At 40.2% G+C, this 22094-nt stretch overlaps 1 protein-coding gene across 1 annotated transcript in view; it reads left to right on the forward strand.

Moving 5' to 3' along the window:
* Nucleotides 1-22094, forward strand: part of LOC126238244 (cadherin-86C-like) — a 333139-nt gene that overhangs the window by 250460 nt on the left and 60585 nt on the right. Inside the window, exon 13 of the mRNA XM_049947781.1 lies at nucleotides 19827-20008. Coding sequence (XP_049803738.1) covers nucleotides 19827-20008 — 182 coding nt within the window. The remainder of the gene's footprint in view (nucleotides 1-19826; nucleotides 20009-22094) is intronic.

Here is a 22094-nt window from a genome sequence, read left to right on the forward strand (position 1 = left end):
TGGCAGCTAGGGTGTCCATTTAATTATCATTTCATTTCTAGCAAAGCTGCATGGTCATCCACGGTAACTGTTCTTTCGGGAACAGATACTACCGTCATACATAGTTAAAATATGGCTTCCCGGCCATTGACCTTCTTGTGCGAACGCACACGCTATGCCTGAACTCGTACGGGACTTGGTAGATTAATCTGCCACGAGTAATGAGTATGATGGGCAAACATCTATTAGGCGCACTACGAATGTAGTGGTGTGGACATGTTGGGAATGTGGATCTCACGGGGAGCGTGCAAGGGATAAGTCCCTGCAGACGCACTATCCTCTGTGCCCACGGTGGTTCAGATGGATAGAGCGTCTGCCATGTAAGCAGGAGATCCCGGGTTCGAGTCCCGGTCGGGGCACACATTTTCAACATGTCCCCAATGAAGTACATCAACGCCTGTTGGCAGCTAGGGTGTCCATTTAATTATCATTTCATTTCTAGCAAAGCTGCATGGTCATCCACGGTAACTGTTCTTTCGGGAACAGATACTACCGTCATATATAATAATTCATTATCTTCTTGGAATATTCCAGCTGCAGATCACCACAAGAACCATTACTAGTTCTACTGAAGTGTGTGAAGGTCATTTTACCCCCTCATACTTTTTGATGGAAGAAACTGTTGCTTTTAGATTATGAGAATTATTCACCATAAATTACACTAATGAGCTGCTGAATTAGAGCACACACAATGATGACAGTGGCACGTCATTACAACATGCATTGCACTCACAATGCCAGAAACATTGCAAGGTCATACTTGAACAGATATCACTCTGAATTCACAGCAAGTTGTTAGAGAAAGACTCAAGATGGCCAGATGCTGTTCAACATCATCCCAAGTGCACTCAGTAGGACTGACATCACTTCACCTTTGCAGCCAGCTATGTATCCTCATTCCTGTGAATGGAGGGAACATCCACATCATTCTTGTGAAACACAACTAGCTCTTTATACACATGAAGTAATAAGTGCTGTTGACAGGGGATGTCAAATTCATTCCATATTTTTAGATTTCCAGAAGGCTTTCAACACTGTTCCTCACAAGCGTCTTCTAACCAAACTGCGTGCCTACGGAGTATCGCCTCAGTTGTGCAACTGGATTCATGGTTTCCTGTCAGAAAGGTCACAGTTCATAGTAATAGAAAGTCATCAAGTAAAAGAGAAGTAATATCCGGTGTTCCCCAAGGAAGTGTTATAGGCCCTCTATTGTTCCAAATCTATATTAATGACATAGGAGAAAATCTGAGTAGCCGTCTTAGATTGTTTGCAGATGATGCTGTCATTTACCGTCTTGTAAAGTCATTAGATGATCAAAACGACTTGCAAAGTGATTTAGATAAGATATCTATATGGTGCGAAAAGTGACACTTGACCCTGAATAAGAAGAAGTGTGAAGTTATTCACATGAGTACCAAAAGAAATCAGCTAAATTTCGATTACGCGATAAGTCACACAAATCTGAAGGCTGTAAATTCAACTTAATACTTAGGGATTACAATTACAAATAACCTAAATTGGAACAGTCACATAGATAATATTGTGGGTAGAGCAAACCAAAGACTGCGATTCATTGGCAGAACACTTAGAAGGTGCAACAGGTCTACTAAAGAGACTGCTTACACCACACTTGTCGGCCCTATTCTGGAGTATTGCTGTGCGGTGTGGGATCCACATCAAGTGGGACTAATGGATGACATCAAAAAAGTACAAAGAAGGGCAGCTCGTTTTGTATTATCATGAATTAGGGGAGATAGTGTCACAGTCATGATACGTGAATTGGAGTGGCAATCATTAAAACAAAGGCGTTTTTCGTTGTGATGGGATCTTCTCATGAAATTTCAGTCACCAGTTTTCTCCTCTGATCGCAAAAACATTCTGTTGGCACCCATCTACATAGGGAGAAATGACCATGATGATAAAATAAGAGAAATCAGGGTTCGCACAGAAAAATTTAAGTGCTCGTTTTTCCCGCATGCCGTTCGAGAGGGGAACGGTAGAGAAACAGTTTGAAGGTCGTTCATTCAACCCTCTTCCAGGCACTTTGTTGTGAATAGCAGAGTAATCACATAGATGTAGATGTAGATGTAAAGCATAACATTATGACTATATTGTGATCTATCTCACCCAGATGAGTATGGTGTTATATACAGTGTATTTAATGGACAAGACACCATGTTTATTTTCTTACAGCTGTATTACTAATTCTTGTAAAAGATACAACATAATAGAGATCAATAACAGTGTATTTATTTTCATCCTCAGCATCCTGTCAATCTCAAGTGGGATGACCAGCAGCACAAACCAACTAATATTTCTTCCATCAGGTGTCCGAGGAATTAAAGTTCACACTATTCTGTCTCTTCTGGGTCTTTTATCTATAATGCAGGCTCTCTTCCACATGTGCCTTGGCAGTGTATCTTCCTCTAACAGGATAATATCTGCCACGCCGTATTTGACAGGTTTTGCTGTTAGGACACTGGACTTGATGACAGTTTCTGGGCTCGAGACGATTTTCTTCCTTCCACCTTTGTATTTATTCATTTTGCAGCTTTTCTCTTTGCCTCACTTCTCATTCAAGATCCACAGCACCATCAGCTCAGGACCAGTGGATAGTATGGTCAGTGATGCTCCAATTAAGAATGGCTTGTTGTCAATATTTTTGAGTCACCATGTGTGATTAGCCACACAGCTACTGTTTCCACCAATAAAGTTGATGAATTTCCATGTCTACTATGGATTTTTCCAAAACCTTTCGCAGGCAGCGTTTCCTTGTTCCTACAAAATGCTCCCACCAGCCTTCCCACCAAGCTGCCCATGATACAGTGAATTTCCAGGAAACACCTTTGTGAGCGAAGTGCTCTCTGATCTTCATGTCCTCAGAGGGATGAGAGACTTCTTTTAATTACATGTTTGCAGCCTGAAATGTTTTTGCATTGTCAGAATAAATAGTATTCATCAGTTCTTTCCTCACAGCAAATCTTCTGAACGCCATAAAAACAATGGACATTATGGATGAAATGCAGAATGCATGCCATTATATGTAATATTTTCCAGGAAGAATTATATTTTGGCACTCAGTAGGACACACCCCTGCATTAACAATAAAAGTTTGCTGGCATAGCTTTAGTGTTTCTGGCAGAGAATTGTTAGAGATTTCTTGTCAAGGCCAAGTGCCAGGCTGTTTAATTAGCCAGGAAGGCTCATACCACCATAACATGGAAGTTTCTCTACAGATATTCCAGATCACACCATACATGCTGGATTAGTTTGGGTAATGATGCCACTGCATTGGTATCAAACCCTCTTGGATTTCTGTCACTTGGTTACAAATAGACATAAATTCCAGCAATTTGGATCGCTTCTCATCCAATCAAGTACCCCTACAAAGTTATTCCCAATATTATGTTTACATACATGTTGTGTCATGTTCACTAATACACAATATGTAACATAGTGAAGATAATTGGCAGAAATGCCTCAGAAGTTACCCAGTAAGACAGCTAATAACTCAATCTGTGGAGGCATCACCCTATGGGTATCGAGATGTTACCTATGGTAATCTCAAACCCAACATTAAGTATTCGCTCATTTATAATGAATTAACTTTATTTTGATCATATCGCTACAAACACATCCGCTCGAATACAGATTTCGGAACACACTGAGATCAACAGTTTTCAAAGAAGTTCATTCTCAAAGATGAGGTGGTTGACTCTTGCAGTCGATAACCGCCACAGAGCCCCTGACGGTAATGCGGAGCATGGTAAGCATGATGAGAGGCGTGTGTGCACCTGGCCGGCTGATGGCGCAGGTGCGCGTGACCGATCGTGTCGTGGCAGGTGCTAGTGTGAGGCGCGATCGGACCATTTCCCGATGTCTTGGTAGGCACGACCAGTGGAGGGAATGTGGCGCAGAAGGCGTCCACAGGTTGACCGTGCCATGCTGCTGATGGCACAGTGGAATCAGAAGGCGGTGACATGTTGGTGGGGAGAACATCATCGTGCCGAGGCCATGCGGCACAGACCATTAGCATACTAGATGGAGCCATTCCGTGAGACCATTAGCAGTGGGGTGATAGGCACACGTTCAAATTCAGTTCATGCCATGCAATGTCATCAGTGCTTTAAAAATGTATGATTCAAACTGTTTACCTTGACTGGTAGTGACGGCTGTTTTGATATATTCCTGTTGCAATGGGTATGTGATAGATAGCAAGGATGAGGTTGACCCTTGAGAAAATGGTCTTACCATGGATGTGCATAGCAGAGTCTTAGCTATGTGACACATGGTATCATTAGGTATTGTTCTAGTGCTAAGCTATTGATGGACACCACCTGTTGCTCTTCTTAGGGGCGATCAAAGGCGCGGAGTGCGTCGAAGATGCGATGCAATGTACTGCTAAGGTATTTGCTGGCGAGCACTGCGGTAAGTGCATTGTGCCTGGTAACAGTTTGTTATTAGCCGTATAAAGGAGCAAGCATGCTGTGGCTTAACAGGTTGCGTGAGAGATGCCAGATGAGCAACACTCGCGGTAATGACAAAGTTATAGAGGCGCTTGATGTCACAGCAGGGGAGAAAACAGCAAGCTGCACATGACTGACCTTGGCAGCGGATGACTTTGGTGTAGACGGAAGCATCACCTCGGAGTCCGTGGGCGGCGAGTGTGTTACAGCGGTAGATGGCACGATGCTCTGAGCGGAGTTGACAGTGTCGGTGTTTTGATGTGTGAAACAGCCATGATCGAAGGTTGGGGGGCGTGGCCATGAGCCCTGTGCATGAGGCATGATGACGGCAAGAGGTGGTGGAAGGCAGACGTGGTCAGCGAAACCATCGTCAGAGCAGGAAGGCGATGAGACATAATGTGAACGTGAAGAAGTCGAATTGGCGGATGAACTACTGATCCATGGCAGAGAGGCGACACAGTTCGATGGAACTGGTGCTGCTTGTGTGCTGTCGCTGTCGGCGCTGCGGTCGAGTCGTAAGGCTGCAAGCTGTTCGCACGAAACTGCTGCACGGTCGTGTGTCGGAGCGGAAAGATACTCACTCATCGAAGCAGAAACAGCAGATGTGTTGGTCGTACATTGCAGAGGTAGTGAAGAGTGCAGCAAAGCAGGCAGCACTGGAATGTGGCTGGTTATGCTGTGGCACAGAAACGAAGCGTCTGGAACTACCAAGGAAAGGTAGCAGCGGTGTAAATAAGTTGCTTGTATCACATCAGTAATGTACAATTTCCAATTGAGGCAGCGTGATGATGACAGTTGTGACATCTGGGACATAGATGCATGTAGCATGATCGTCAGGGTATTAGTTGTAGCTGGTAGTAATGGCAAAGGATCGTCAGCAGTCGGAGGCGGAAAAATGACAGGAGCATCTCGATGCATATCGTGCTCGGTCGGTGTCGGCTGCAGCATGTGTAACTGGTCTTGTACCAACAAGTTGTATGTTGCAATTTGCTCACGTAGCTGTTGCAGTTGTTCAGGCAAAATTGTATGTCGTGAAGCAGTGTATCACTGAGTAAGATGGGGTTGAAACCAGAATCTGTCTGTATCGAAGGGTAACCTGACATACAAGACAAGGTCGGCGGCACAGTATTGACATAACAGTTCAAGTAGAAGAGATCGTGTGTGCGATCGTGAATGTGAAACTCAGTACTCATCGGCGGCGGAGTGAGAACACGTTCACTGCTGTATGAAGCATTGATATGGCTGAAATCATCTTCTGGGGTGGGTGAACAAGTTGCGGGCGCAATCGAGTAGCGAACGGCCGGGCGGTAAGCGTGCATAGTGTTGGCGAGATGCTAACAAGATGCGGGTGCTGTAGCCGTGGCGGGATCGTATGTTGCGCAGCTGTTTGTTTTGACTGGGTCGAGGTCAGTGAGCCAGCAGGCGGCAGCTGTGACGTCACTGTCGGTAGCGGTCAAGCAGAGTCGGTGCAGCTCAGGAGCTGCGTAGAGGGAGGCGTGGCATGTCCAGTGTTGCACTGAGCAACAGCCAACATAGTCGTTGGTGTAATTGTTGCATTGTCATTGATTGGTAGGATGTCCTTGACTAAATTATTCCTGTGAATTCGAGCAGGCATGCAATTTAGCCGTAGTTCGGAGTCCGTATGAACTGGGATTTGCAACATAGTCCCCGTTTGTTGCAGTCCATTGTTTGGCATGATTGTCCGGTACCGAAGCACTGCACAAAGTTAATTCATTACACAAAAGCAAGTCAAAATAGTCCAAATTAATCGGCGAAGGAGCACTGCACTGTCCGGAAGTGAAATTACCGACGCGTTGAGCGGGTTTCGATGGACGACGTGTGTTCCTCGGTCGCATTGTCGATGTGTGAGAAGGTGACGAAAGTTACCAAAAAGCACGATTCACACAAGAGTCGGGAATTTACACACTAATTACACTTCCTGTACACTGCATCCAGATACGGTGCGATGCGAAGCCGATGGATGTAGGAATCCGACAAAGGGTTGCTGCATTGTTTGTCCATGTTCCAGTACACATTTTTGGTGTCATAAGTGGCATTCGTGAGCGTTGGGATCACCAGTATGGGGATCGAGATGTTATGTACAGTAATCTTGAACCCAACATTAAGTATTCGCTCGTTTATAATGAATTTACTTTATTTTGATCATGTCGGTACAAACACATCTGCTCAAATACAGAGTTCTGAACACACTGAGATCAACAGTTTTCAAAGAAGTTCGTTCTCAAATATGAGGCAGTCGACTCTTGCAGTCAATAACTGCCACAACCCTATTGATAGGGGATATCCCGTTTTTACTGGTGATCAGGACGTTCTGATGTACGGCGCAGCCCCATAAGCTCTTTACAAGGTATCAAAAAATACATGAACTTGTGAAACTCCTGGTGTTTGACTATGCTGTCCAATCTGAGTGATAAGTTCTGGAGATGAGTGCGTTGTGAAGTCCAAATTTTCTGTCTGGAGGCAGAATTTCATTCCATTTTATGCCTCTTAACCATATTTTCTGGAAAAGAATCTTTCCAATAATGAATAGTAGTGAGAAGATGCCAAGAGACTAATAGAATCTTGCTTTCATGTGCAGTAACTGGCGTTTTGTAGTAGATTCATCATGTAGATTATTGGTAATGAGACAGTGACTGGAAAAGATTGAATCTGATTCATCATCCCAGGTGACTGACTTCCATTTTGTCATCCACATGCCCTTTAGTATATTACAATTCATAGGCCATTTTGCCTTTGGAAGTTTTATCTGTTGCAACATACCAGTCAATTGGTAGCATATGAATATTGTTCGACTGTCATCCTTAAAATAGGCAGCAAAGTCATCCATGAAAGTACTTTTATCCAGAAGTTCTACTGTGACAGGATATGTGCCTCTAAGTCTTGTGCCCAATGCACTCAATGTTGCAGAAAGGAGACACTGCTCCAAGTTAGGCCAAATAGTAAACATGTAAACTTGTAAGTGATGATGTCATTCACAGTCTGTCAAATTGCATTCTCTTTCTTCTCGACACAAAATCAGGAGAATCTCATTAAGTCTCTACCCCTTTCATGGAAAGATAGTTTTAAAAATGCTTGAGTGTCATCTGAAATGATTGCTTTCCGTAATGTCCTGAATCAAAATAGTGTTGATAGTGTTTCAGGAAATAGATTTTGTCCTCTGTCTAAAGTGTCATTAAGTGATGGCGAATCACTTTCCCTTGATGAAGCATCAAAAATAATTCTCCATTTTGTAGCTCCCATTCTTTCTTTCTGTACTGCATAATGAACAAGGTAGAAAACATCATTAGTAGTGTCCTGCACACTGATCATTCTGTCTTGTTCATTCTGGATGTAATGCAACATTTAAGAATGATAAATCACACAAAACTGAAAGTTGTTAGAAAATTTTCTTTGTAATGACGTACAATATTTTTCCATGTTGCAATTATTCAAACAAGGAATCACATCTTTCATTCTTAGTAATGAAACTACTCTACCCTTTGTCTGTCCCCATTTGGAAGATACCATTGAATTCTTGCAAAATGTCAGCATGATTCAATGACATTGATCACTCATGTTGATCTTTCCTTCTCAAAATTTATAAGTCCCGGAAGTGACACATATCCTTATCTAATGGCAAAAACTCTGCATTGATATAACAATGAAAATAATCAATTATTGACACTATAATGTAATTGGACAGATAAAATAATCTACTCACTATGCAACGGCAGGAAAACACACATGAAAAAAAGGTTTTACTTATGCAAGCTTTTGGAGCCAGTAGCTTCTTCTTCTGGCAGAAAGGCTGAAGGGGATGGAGGACGGGTGAAGGGAAAGGATCTGGAGAGGTTTAGGAAAAGAGAGTTCGGAAAAGTCACCCAGACCCCTGGGACAGGGGAGACTTACCAAACAGGATGAGAAAGAAAGACTGACTGTTGGGGACTATAAACAAGTGCAGTCCCCAACAATGTGTCTTTCTTTCTCATCCTGTCCAGTAAGTCTCCCCTGACCTGGGGTTCTGGGTGACTTTTCTGAACTCTACCCCTTTTCCTAAACCTTTCAAGTTCCTTTCCCTTCACCCCTCTTCCTTCCCCTTCAACTCTTTTGCCAGAAGAAGGAGCCAAAAGCTGGCATAAGTGAAACCTTTTTTTTCATGTGTGTGTTGTACTGCCACTGCTTGGTGAGCAGATTTTTTCTGTCCAATTACATTCTCTTCATTGAAGTATACATGGTTCTCAGTAACTCACTTGACAGTGGTATCAGACCTCCGCCCACTCAAAATCCATCCAAATCTTAGGAAGGAGAATGCAGAATCAGCAAGATGTATTGATGTGATGTCCTGTACTATTGTCCAGTATTGGTCTTCACCTATAAGACTCTGAAAAGATTACTGACAATTGTCATCCTTGGAATCAGCACATTGTAGCTTCCAGATGGTAATATCTTGTGGGACAGCTGGAAGTGATGAGTGCGTGTTCCTTCTTTCAAAGGCAGAGAAAGTCAGTTGGTTATTTGTCCAAAGTCCTGTCAGTTTGAAGTGATCAAATCTGTAATTTATGGACCTTGGAATATAGTGACTCAAATCTGTCAACAGTTAATGTTTGATGGGAGAAGACTTGTGATAGCACACTGTTAACTATTTATGTGCTGATGAAGATGCATTGGCTTCCATAGTTGGGTAAACAGTGTACACATTTCTTCAGCTCTAAAGGATCTGTTGTCCAAATGAAGAGAAGAGACATGAAGAGAGGCAGTTGAACATCAATATTCCCCACTAAGACTCATTGTTCTTCATTGCAGATAGATACATTTTGGAACACCTTGCATCTATAACAGGCTACTTTTTTTTCTGCTGCAGTCCTTGATATGGTGCCCTCCTTTTGGACACAGAAAACATTGATCTAGGCTTTTAACTTGTCCATTCTGTATTCGATTGAACAATCTTGTGCCCCATTGAGACAAGTGTCACAGAGTATGTAGTATTATGATTGACCCTTTATCTCTTTGTGCTAGGCTTCTCTCTTTTTGCTTTCACTTGTAGTTTGGGAATTGTGGATATGTGTCTCAAGTGTTGCTACCTCTAATTTTGTGGGTGATCATTCAAAGACTCCATTAGTTTTGTGATACAGCTTTCAATTATCTTTTCTCTCCTGGCACAAATAATATTATACCTTCAGGAATGTGTGCAACATTTTGGCTGCGATCATTTGACTGTAATCATATATATTTTCCCCTGGAGCTCATAAAGGGTAGTATACATTTGTTACATTTTATATAAGTAGCATTCAAAATGTCTGTTGGCGCGTGTGGCATCAGTGTCATATCTTTAAGATATTTGAGATAAGTCTAAATGTTATGTTTTTGTCTCCATACAGAGAAACAAAAATTTGTTTCATTTCCTCGTACAAATCAGCAGTGATTGGAACACCTACAACTAGGCTCTTTGACTCATCCTCCAAGTACCTGCAAGAGAAGACGTATTTGACTATGGTAGAAATTGAATGATTTCTGTCTCTTGAAGACTCAAACTCCTCCCAAAATCTAAACTGTTTCTCCTGAAACTACCTCTAATCTGATGGCTGGAAGTTGTCACAGGCACAGGAGATGCTGTTGCAACTGAAACTGGCATAAGTGTCAAGTTTGTGACCAATGAGGACATACTAACTGAAATCTTTCTTGCTGCCTTCAGAATTGTTTCCTGCTGATATCAACATGTTCTTAGCACTTCATAACATCAGTGTCATAGTCCATGTCAGAAAGCAGATTCTACATTGCATTGTTGACCACTTCTGTCAGTCTTGTCTGATAGCATTCATAATCGGTATTATTGCTTGAAGTTTACTTCATCAGTTACTGTAATGAACCATGTTACTAGCATTATCTCAGTCTTTAGTTCCCTTTTCAAATTTTGCCAGTGTATTTCTTTATTTGTCTCAGTTGTGGAGCCTCTAACTGCTACTGCAAATGAATAATCAAAGAATGTAGTACTAAGAACTGTCAATAGATAGTACTATCTCATATTACTATTCATGGGAGTAGTCAAAGATTGTAGTAGTATAAACAAACTGCAGATGGCACTGCTTATGTTTTCTATATTTATATCCTTAAACCATCTGTTTCTATTATTGATATTTCACAGTATAAACACAAGTGAAAGAAACAACAGATGGCACTACTTGTGTTTCAAAATTTTATATGCTTAAACTGTCTGTTTCTATTACTGATATTTCAAAGTAGCAACAGAAGTGTGTACTCTGCCCGTGTATGAACTTAAAAATACTTGCAGAGTTTATTCAAAATGCATATGCTAGAACAATGAAGAATACTATTTTAATGCTGTGCTTACATGACTGCACGTTACACAGTTACATGCTGTCCCCATATATACCTCAGTTCGAGGATGTGAAGGAAGCAGATGTCTTTTTTGCCTTAAGCTACATTCCCACTCCATCATGTCAGAGGTTCCTGGGTTTTGACAAGAAAACAACCTTATCCCAACAATACATTAACATCCTTTGTTGAAATAACAATTTAATTTCAATCACAGAGTTGCTCATAACCCAGGAAATATGCTGGGCTGTTATTTCTGATAAGAACACCATATTTTGATATCAATCGTCCTTTTATTTGATTACTAATAACATTAACAATTGGTTTATTAGTCCACATTATCTTGAAAAATGATATTATGTTGCAGCCAGAAGGTCACATTTGAATGGACCACACATTTTTCCACCAAACAATATCTAACAATCACACTATGATACACTTGAAAATGAACTGCAAGAGTTGCTACAAAGGAGTGCTAACTCGCATGCCTTTTCCCAAAAATGAAAGAAGTAGAACTGCTTGCAAATATAAAAATGTTAACTGAGAACAAGTACTGCACGCAATCAAAATATGAACTCGCATGACACTGTGGAAAGCAAATAATGAACTGAACTTCTAGCACGTATTTACTGATATTTATTATTATTTGAGTGACTTAAATGATGGCAAATTACTTTATGTTTGAAAATCATTTCTTTTCAGAATTATTTTCCTGTTTCTGTTTCTCTATTTCTGACATGAAATTTCAGGATGACTTCACTTTCTCGGATTTCATGTTTTCGAATTTTAACATACAAAACATTCTTGTTAACATGAAACTGTAATAGCTGTAAAGTACTTTATTTATCAAATTCTTCCACAAAACCATGAATCACATATTTTCAGACTGATGTGGCATTGAATCCTTCAAAATAAAGAAAGAATATTATGAAAAAGGTAAATTGCTACTCACCATTCTCAAAAGAAAAAAATTTTATCGAAAGATTAATTTTGTTTACTGAGCTCAAATATTGGTGCATTATAAGAACTATGCTATGTTACCTTGAAGCTCCACACAGTTTAAATTTGGGTCAATTTGCCTTTAGCATGTTTTGCATGAAGCTGATGTTCCTTTAAAGGTTATTTACCTATTTTTTTTACAATGCATTTTTTGTCCCACAATAATACACATATAAGGAATGAGTATTAAGAGTAGTCATACATGAAGAAAAAAGATTAGAGAGAGTGAAGATCTATGAAGTCAACTCTACCTGGGGTTTTGCACTATTAGCTGCTTGTTACAGCCTAGAAGTCATGAGAGAACTACTCTGTGGCTCTGTGATGGCATCGATCGCCGAAATTGACATAGACCACCAATCAATATTAGAAACAATGAACAACTGTTGTCTCTCAAGTGTTCTCTTTATTACTGACTGTGTAATCATGTCAATAAAGTGCATAATTTGTGGCAATTTGAAAGATTATTGCACATACTCACCACTTCGGAATTCCCGCATTGGTGACCCATGACTACAGTATGTTTACCACAAACCTGGTGAACACACAGCACTGCTTCCCACCAAAACAATGGATACTGTGGATCATCAAAGGTTATTAGAGCCTTTCACCAGTTTTGAGTACGTTTGCCACGTATTGCACAGTGCAACAAACTACATGTAACCACCAAAGTCCAAAAATGCTATTAAAAGTAACCATCACCATCCTCCCACTTGTGCATGCTGGTTCCACGTGACAGCATTCAACACAGCTTCCCACAGATCTGATCGAATCATCTCTGACAATGGAACAAGAGGAACTGTTAGCCATCTATGCTATAGGGCCTACGCTACATCCTAGTGTATGAGTGCAATACCACTTCCTCATTCTCCCAAACTGATGTGTACTTCTGTATCAGTTTTTGAGGTGATGAATCTATTTTTACCCATCAGTAGAGCTTGGCAAGCCAAGCCACACCATAAAATCTCTGTTTTTTATACTGTGTCACAGCCATTCAAAGGTGTCACATCTGACCATATCCTTGAATTGAATATATTAGTGCCATATGGACACTTTCCCTGCAGTGTTTCTGCTGTACAGTGTGTGCTATCATAACTGCCTTAGTTTCTATCAGATCAGCCAAAAACTAGGTTTGCTATCATTGAATCGGTCTTCACTACTTACAACATTTTTGATGAGACAGCAAAATATTCCACATTACTGTGTCAGACAGGTGAGCATCCTGCTACCATCAGTGATGTTATTCTATCACCGCCTCCTTTTAACAAATTTGAGGCAGCCGGGGCAGCATTGTGCAAATCACTCAAGAGGCTATTTTCTCAGAACAATTAAACAGACAGGTGCTCTAAGAACTTTACATCCTTAGAACATTAGTGAACCTTGTATTAATGCCTGACAGTACACTGTGAGCCACATGGACAAGAAAATTGTCTCACAAGATTCCAGATTCTTTAATATGTAATAAAGAGCTCACACACTAAGTTAAGTTACGGTCAGCAGATCATGTTTGCAAATTGCAAGATTGATGCCCTCACTACCCAGCAGCCACCAGGAGTATATTTTTTTGGCAGCCATGTTGTACTGTACTCGGCAGCCTCGTTGTGCATTGATGTGCAGGTGGCTACTGAGCAGAGGTAACTGTGCCCAACACTTCACAACATGACACACCTGGAATGATGACAGCCATCTTGGCCTTCCCTTTAGCAGGCAACAACTGAACAGGTCCTAGTGCATATGAAGATGTCCAACACTGCCACCATTGGCAACACCTTCTGGCGATCGAGATGCACTCGACTCAGCTGACAACAGCAAACTACCTAGCACCGCTCACCTCTCAGGGTGTGTACAGCAGCCAACAAATTGTGCATTGGTGCTGGTTCCATGCACACTATGGCACTACCATGTGTAAGTGTTCACCTCTTTGTAAGCACCCAAATCCCACCCATGATCTTCACTAGGCATCAGAGGTCATGACATTGGCAAAATAAGCCAAAAATTCGACGAGGTGAACAAAGCCAATTTGTTTCCACTATCCGCAACAGTGATTGTATTACTAACCATCATTTTGGTCAACTTGAGTTCCGAGATCAGCAAGATCCCGAACACAGCTAGTCTTCCTTATGCTGCAGATATCTCACCTTAAGTCAAGATGGTGAATGGGTCAATTATTAACAAGTATGGATCTACTTGCCTGCCCGGTTGGCCGTGCGGTCTAACGCATGGCTTTCCGGACGGGAAGGAGCGCCTGGTCCCCGGCACAAATCCGCCCAGCGGATTTGTGTCGAGGTCTCGTGAACCGGGTAGTCTGTGGATGGTTTTTAGGCAGTTTTCCATCTGCCTCGGCGAATGCGGGCTGGTTCTCTTTATTCCACCTCAGTTACACTATGTAGGCGATTGCTGTGCAAACAAGTTCTCCACATACGCGTACACCACCATTACTCTACCACGCAAACATAGGGGTTACACTCATCTGGTGTGAGACGTTCCCTGGGGGGTCCACCGGGGGCTGAACTGCACAATAACCCTGGGTTCTGTGTGGGGCGGCAGAGGGGTGAAGTGGACTGCAGTAGACATCATGGGGTTGTGGGCCACTGCGGCTGCAGTGGGGATGGAGCCTCATCATCATTTCTAGGTCCCCGGTTAACATACAATACAATACATACAATGGATTTACTTACACAATACTGACTTTGACAACAGCTGGAATTTCACCTGGATGTTTATGCAAGTAGATGTGCATGAAGTCCCATCAGGAGCAGGTTTTCTCCGTCACTTTCATTTGTGTCCAGACTTACAAGATGGAGTTTTCTTCTGAAGATCACTGGGCATTAGCATTTAGGGTACAACTGGGACCTTCGATGCAGGCTGTTCCAAAATGTGCAGACACACTGAAAACCCCAGTGTGCAGGCTTCACCAGTTACACTTTTCACTTGAGGATCAACTAGCAGCAACCAATAAATTGTACAGAAACATGAGAAAGGAATGTCTCATGTTGCAAGAAGAAAATTCCTTATTACAGTACAAACTGTGTGGGTAACACAAGCAGCTGGTGGAGGCTGAATATAAGTTTTCTTCTTTGAAACCATCTGCCACCATTTTTGAGAGCCTACCATCACAGGACTTCAGCCTCAAAGACATCTGGCATAACGTGGAGGACCTACAAATTAAAGTACAGAACTGCACCAACAATCTTGGGAATGACAAAGAGTAAAGATATTCTAACGGTTTCGGCGACAAGAGAAGCGGTGCAAAACTGGATTGTGAACTTCACACTTCTCTTACTACAGTTGACTTACTTGAAGCGTTTTGCCGATCCTCTTCTCTGGATATGTGGCTGCGTCAATCTTCACAACTTCTTCTCCAAAGAAATAATGCTGGTTAGAGGAACTAACAAGTACTCTCTCTCTCACACACTAGAAATAACTTGGTACCCTCACACTTTCAGTTCACTAGAAATAACTCGGTATCCTCATATTTTCAGTTAAGTTCAGGTATATTTTCATCTCCACAAGTTTCACATAAACATACAAAGTCAACTACGATGATACCCGTTAGATATTATTAAATATAATTACATTGTTGTCAGTTTCATAACCACCTGAAATTCAAAAACAGGACTTGCTTCTCGCAAGTCCAACACCAAGATTAAGAAAGAGTCTCTAGACAAAAAAATTTTCAATTGTTCATAACAATTACAGTCATTACACCATTAAAGAATAATGCATGCCTGCTCCTTGTACGTCACATACATCTTCTATGGTGTGAGCAGCAAACACTTGTCGGCGTCGCTCGTCTGACGCAGCTCCTGTCCTCCCAGGACCAACGTCCATCCTGCACACACAGACATGTGTTGCGCAGTAAATAGGCTCTCTCTCACACTTATCTTTAAAATATCGCGTGTTCGAGGTGGCAGAAGGTCGAGTGGTTCCAGAATTTATGTGTAAATTCTTGAAGCAGTACATATTCCCCTCCCCAGATCAAACACACGGTATTTTATACATAACCATTATGTACATTAATATCGAACTAGTAACAATCCACACTTCAAAAGTAATCATTTAGTACATAAATTTATATACACAATTTCTTTATCTTTCTTTCATAAATCCTTGTACTCTATAGATCAGGCTTCCAATTGTTGTCTTTCTACTAATTCTTTACCCTACTTTGTTTTTAGAACATAAGCCTCTATTTATGATTTCATTCTGCATTACTCTTACTTACAAATGGTGAAAACTTTCTCTTCAGCTCCAATCATAAGTTCCAGGTGTCATGGACATTTAAATATTTCATCCTGTATTCTAATTTTTTGTACTATTTTTCCTCAGTACCGACTAGTATCATTATTCATAGTAGTTTGTATTGTGGAGGAACTCTGGGCAAATGAAAGTGTTCTTTCCGGCACTCAGAAAACATAATAATGCTAGTGGTATATAGAATTCAAACTTACCAGAATAATCCCTATAAAATGTGTGACTTCTGTCACAACCTGTCCGTTTCCCCTTTTTGAACAGTACCTATACCTTACATATGGGTTGACCCTATGAGTGCACTCATTCTGTTTCGGTAGGTACGCCCCTCTTGATTCCTACAAATCTATTTTACACCTCAACTCCACTTCTTGATACTTCATTTAGTTCCCAGAGTCCTCCCCTACTTTTCAACTTATACATACTTGGTATATACTATGTCGCTATACACCATTCAATATATAATATGTTTACTTAGGTTAGAAGAGTCCCACTATCCTACAAATCATCAGAATATTTGTTAGACTGACATTTCTTCATAATTACCCCAATTGATTTCTCTCTGGCTTATGTTCTTTTTTCTTACTCATGCCTCCTTCTTATGTATACTCGGAAATCATCACAGTTCTTATATATATGTATATGATATTGAATCATCATGGTTCTTATATGTATACGTATTTTCCTCTACATATGTACAATGCAGAACCTTAACAATAAACAACAATGCGTGTAATTGCAATGACGAACCTTCACAATAAACAACAATGTGTGTATGTGCAATGCAGAACCGTCACAATAAAAGACAATGTGTGCATCCTTTCCCAGGGTACACATTCCTTTCCCCCTACAACACTTGACAGTTCTTCTCATTTGATGTGTAAGATCATTGTTTGTGTAACTGTGTTTTTTTTTTTATTTTTATTTTTTTTTTTTTTTATGTATGCGTAAGTGTGTTTGTGTAGCCTGATTCTTCAGCCTACTTATATAAAATGAGTTGTATGTTATTGAAAACCACGGTAAATAAGAAGGACTTCAGTGACAGAAGTAAATGAATATGGAAAGAGGGAAAGATAGATGGGTACTGAAATGAGAAGTACAAAAGGAAAAAGTAGAAATGGTTGCTAAGATCGAAGAAGAGAAAGAAGATAGCCCCAAAGACAGGAAACCCTTCCCACCCCCCTTCCCCAGGATCCCTACCTCGCTGGTACTTGAGCGAGAAGCTGAAGGAGGTATGGCATCAAATCGCCTCCTACAGAACGGACATTCTCACCTTCACCCATGAGGTCCCTGAAGAAAATCTTATTAACGGCAAATGGTGAAGAATCAGTTACACGTGTTTGCAAGGGTCATTTGAAAGGTGTGGTGCATGTTCCGTGTTAGCCATGTTTGTACTTACGCTACCCACCCCTCCAAAAAGTAATACAAACCCTCCCATCTACATCACAAGGGTATAAAATATTCTATAATAAATAAACAATTATACACTATGATCAAATAGCTGTTTAGTTAATCACTTTACACTATATTTCATACATATATAAAATACTCTGTTCAGTTCTTGCTCCTTCATCACATACAGCTTCTATGGCGCAGGCGGCAAACCCTTCTCAGCGTCGCTTGACCGACGCAGCTCCTGCCCTCCCAGACCAATGTCCATCCTGCGCACACAGACATGTGTTGCACAGTAAATAGGCTCCTTCTCACACTTATCTTTAAAATATTGCGTGTTCGAGGTGGCTGAAGGTCGAGTGATTCCAGAATTTACATGTAAATTCTCGAAGCACTACAATATGTCGATCAGTTACTGACCCAGGCTGTGCTGTATTGGGAATCAGTGGACTCAAAAGCTAGCGTGTATACACCCTGCTCCCAAAGAAAAGCTGTGGAAATCATCCAGTATTGCATTACTCAGATGGAATCATTGCATATGACATTGCCTACCCACTTTAACCATCTTTCTTCTGTGCCCACTACACCCATGCAAGTTAGTGACAGTGCAACCAACGACAGTTACTCCCTCACATGTGTGTTTAGTGCTTCCAAGTTCCTGAGCAACAATAGCATTAAGGGAGATACAATGCATAGGATTGAAACTACAGAGAGACCACCATCTCTTACAAGGCATGATGCCTTTCTCTTGAAAACCTACAGATTGCGAAAATCCTGTAGATGAAGTATTAACTAAGGACTGCTCCTCTACTTTCCTCTCCCTATTTTTCCCTTCACTCCCTCCACCTCAACCTTCTGATGCTGCACCAGGTAGCCCAGGTAGCCTTGCCTGTCACGTGTAGTCCCTGCACACTCTGCCAGGCAGCACTGTTTTCTCTTCTCCCACCACTGCCCTGTTATCCCTCCTGCTTCCCCAACCCACTACAGATTGTTGCTTCCATTCAGTGCATTTCAGTTTCAGCCAGGGATAGCAGTTGTGTGTGTATATGATATGTGCTAGCCTGTGTGAAAGTGTGCGTTTTTCTTTTCTGATGAAAGCTTTGGTCAAAATCTTAAAGTGTAACAGTCTTTTCATTGTGCCTGTATGCAACTCAGCATGTCATCCTTATGGTGAGTAGTAATCTATCCTTTCCATAATTGTTGATATTCCAACCTGAACTTTCCATTGTTTGATTTAAACATAAACTATATTCATTCACAAAAGAACCGATTTTATGGGGTAAACTGACACAAAATAATACATGAATTTGTCAGAAGACACAAAAAATAATCCCTTACCAAACAAGTTTCTTTACTGATGAGCAATAACAGAATATCACAATAATGCATGTATATGTAAACCAGTTACTGAAACCAAATGGATGAGAAATGTTGAAATATTCATCATATTCAGTAAACATGACACATATCATTTTGAATTTATAACTCAAAGTAAAGGAACCCTTGAACAGAACAAGGCTTCTGGAAAAGACTAAACTTTCAATACTGTAAAAGATGCCCTGTCTTATGTTCAGAAAGATAAAGACAGTCTTCATCACCCTCATTCGATTAGCAAGATATTGGGAAGTACTAAAGTATTAGTTTCTCGGCTTTTGGCGTTACATCGACTTACTTATTCTGTTGATGTTCTACTTTTGTGAGTAACATTTGTATGTAGTTACATTACACTTTCTACTTTCTTTGACCTATTTTTCCTTACTTTTATTATTATTTAACTATACTCTTTTCTTCATATATTTCAAAAAATTGTGGTGGTTCTGATACAATATCTTGCACAATAGAAGCATATACAGCTCCAGCAAACAGTATAACTTTTTTCTATTTTAGTATGGGTTTAAATATTTAAACAAACATGTCTACTGTCTTGTCTGTATGTGAATTGCCATCGCTACATAAATGTCTTATATAAAAATGCTGCTTATTGGGCTTCATAAGCTTTCCCAATAGAATAACTCGATATGCTCTTCAGGTTTGCAGCCAGATCTTCAAGTCAAACTGACACAATATTTGTACAGTCCACTTCAAGATGATGACCATGTGGACTGTCAAAATATTGTGGCAGCTTTGCTTGAAGATCGAGCTCCAAACCCAAGAAGATTAACACTTACTGTTTATACTTCAGGTAAAGACAACCATTACTAATCTTTTGCAACTGAAACTGAGTAGTAAAACATGAGTAATGGTTATTCCTGTGTGCAAGATAAATGGCACTGAACTAGCAACTGAGACAAAATGGTCAAAATATTCACAATATATGCCTTGCAATAATACTGTCATTTTTCCTTACAGAGTTTCATCTGCATGTAGAGGCTACTGATATGGATGGTGATGAAAGAGGGAACACAGCCAATGTTCCACTTATCATTCATGTCCTAGATGTGAATGACAATGCTCCAGTCTTTGAGAAAGATATATACGAGTTTGTCTTGCGACAAGATCTAAGTGACTTCACTACACGTGCACAAGTGAAAGTGAGTGATAGTTAAAAATAACAGAATCATGTGGATTTATGATTCACTTCTTTTCTATTACCACACAATAAGTCTTGTGTTAAAGAGTGGAAAAAGTGATGCACCACAGTTTCTTGACATGGATTTAAATGGTTTGAACACTGACACTGGCAGATAAATTGCTTTATATTGTCTTGATTTATGTAATTTGCTTGATAAGTGACAGAAACAGCAGTAAATAATCAATTATTCATGTACTGCTATCCTCTTAAGCGAGAGAAGAGATATATAAGGATTTGTTCATTCGGTGGGCCAAAATACACAATTTAGTTGTAATTGACAAAGAAATATGAAGTCAATCACAATGGCCTCAAAGTACAAAAAAGTCCTGAAGAGGGTTACATGAAGCTTACTGATGCCCTATGTAACAGAATACAAGTAACAGTTGTAGCTCCATCAAATGTCATAAACACAAAGAACCATTTGGACAATATGATCCAACAGCTACTGTTGTTGTTGTTGTTGTTGTCTTCAGTCCAAAGACTGGTTTGATACAGCTCTCCATGCGACTCTATCCAGTGCAGACCTCTTCATCTCTGAATAACTACTGCAAGCAACATCCTTCTGAATCTGCTAACTGTATTTGTCTCTTGGTCTCCCTCTACAATTTTTACCTCCCATACTTCACTTCCCTACTAAACTGGTGATTCCTTGATGTCTCAGAATGTGTCCTATCAACTGATAGGACACAAATTTCTTGTCTCTGCAATTCTGTTCAGTACCTCCTCATTAGTTACATGATCTACTCATCTAATCTTCAGCATTCTTCTGTAGCACCACATTTCTAAAGCTACTATTCTCTTCTCGCCTAAACTGCTAATCGTTCATATTTCACTTCCATACATGGCTACATTCCAGACAAATACCTTAAGAAAAGACTTCTTAATACTCAATATATTTGATGTTTACAAATTTCCCTTCTTTAGAAACGCGTTTTTTGGCATTACCAGTCTACATTTTATATCCTCTCTACTTTCGCCATCATCAGTTACAGTTACTCAAATAGTAAAACCTATTTACCACTTTAAGAGTCTTGTTTCCTAATCGAATTCTCTCAGAATCACCTGATTTGATTCAACTACATTCTATTATCCTTGTCTGTCTTTTGTTGATGTTCATTTTATATCTTCCTTTCAAGACACTGTCCATTCTTCTCAACAGCTCTTTCAAGTCTTCTGCTATCTCTGACAGAGTTACAATGTCATCGGAAATTCATTCAATCAGACGTTATGTTCTGCAGGTCTCATCAAGACAAAACCATCAGGGATGGAATGGGCCAAAACATACATCATTAGGCCTATAGAGTTGCAGCTAGTCGAAATACTTCTGCTATAGCCTATATATATTAATAATTACCATTATAGATATGCAGCTTGTGTTATTTGGCAAAGACATTCATTCCCTAGTAATACTCAAAAAACCATAGAACAGCTGATAATTTCAAAAAGTTTCTGGTTTTCTTTTCTTTTTTTGTTATATGGAGATGCTCATCTGCTACAATAACTGCAGAAGTATTCTTATTACTCTAAGTATGATGGAGATTTATTAACAATGAGCAATGTTTCGTACAGTGATAGCCAGTTTTGGCAAACCCATAATCCAAATATTCAAACATATTACAGGAGATTTTAGGTAAACTTTTAACTTAGTTTAGCTTCTCTAAAATTCTCCAGTTTCCTTCTTGTATCTGTGATAAATTTTAAAAACTTTTCCACCAGAAAATGACTGTCACTTCCTTCTCTATGCAAAGGTATAGAGTTTCTACATGAAGTTTCCCAAGTTTAATTCATAGTTCTTTTTTGTGATCATGGTCAGAAATAAATGTTTCTAGATCCAGTATGAGATATGACAAAATGTCCTGATTACCCAGTTTCTGAGCTGCCTTTGTAAAATTTCTGGCAGAAACATCTGTTTTTCATATTGACAGTGTCATGTAAATCAAAGTGCAGTGTTTTGACAAAATTCATGCATTTAGATTAGATTAGATTCATTGTTCATTCTGCAAAATTATAGTTATGAGAACTTTATGGATGTAGAACATGTCATT

This window comes from Schistocerca nitens, chromosome 1, assembly GCF_023898315.1.
Source record: "Schistocerca nitens isolate TAMUIC-IGC-003100 chromosome 1, iqSchNite1.1, whole genome shotgun sequence".
Taxonomy (NCBI): Eukaryota; Metazoa; Arthropoda; class Insecta; order Orthoptera; family Acrididae; genus Schistocerca; species Schistocerca nitens.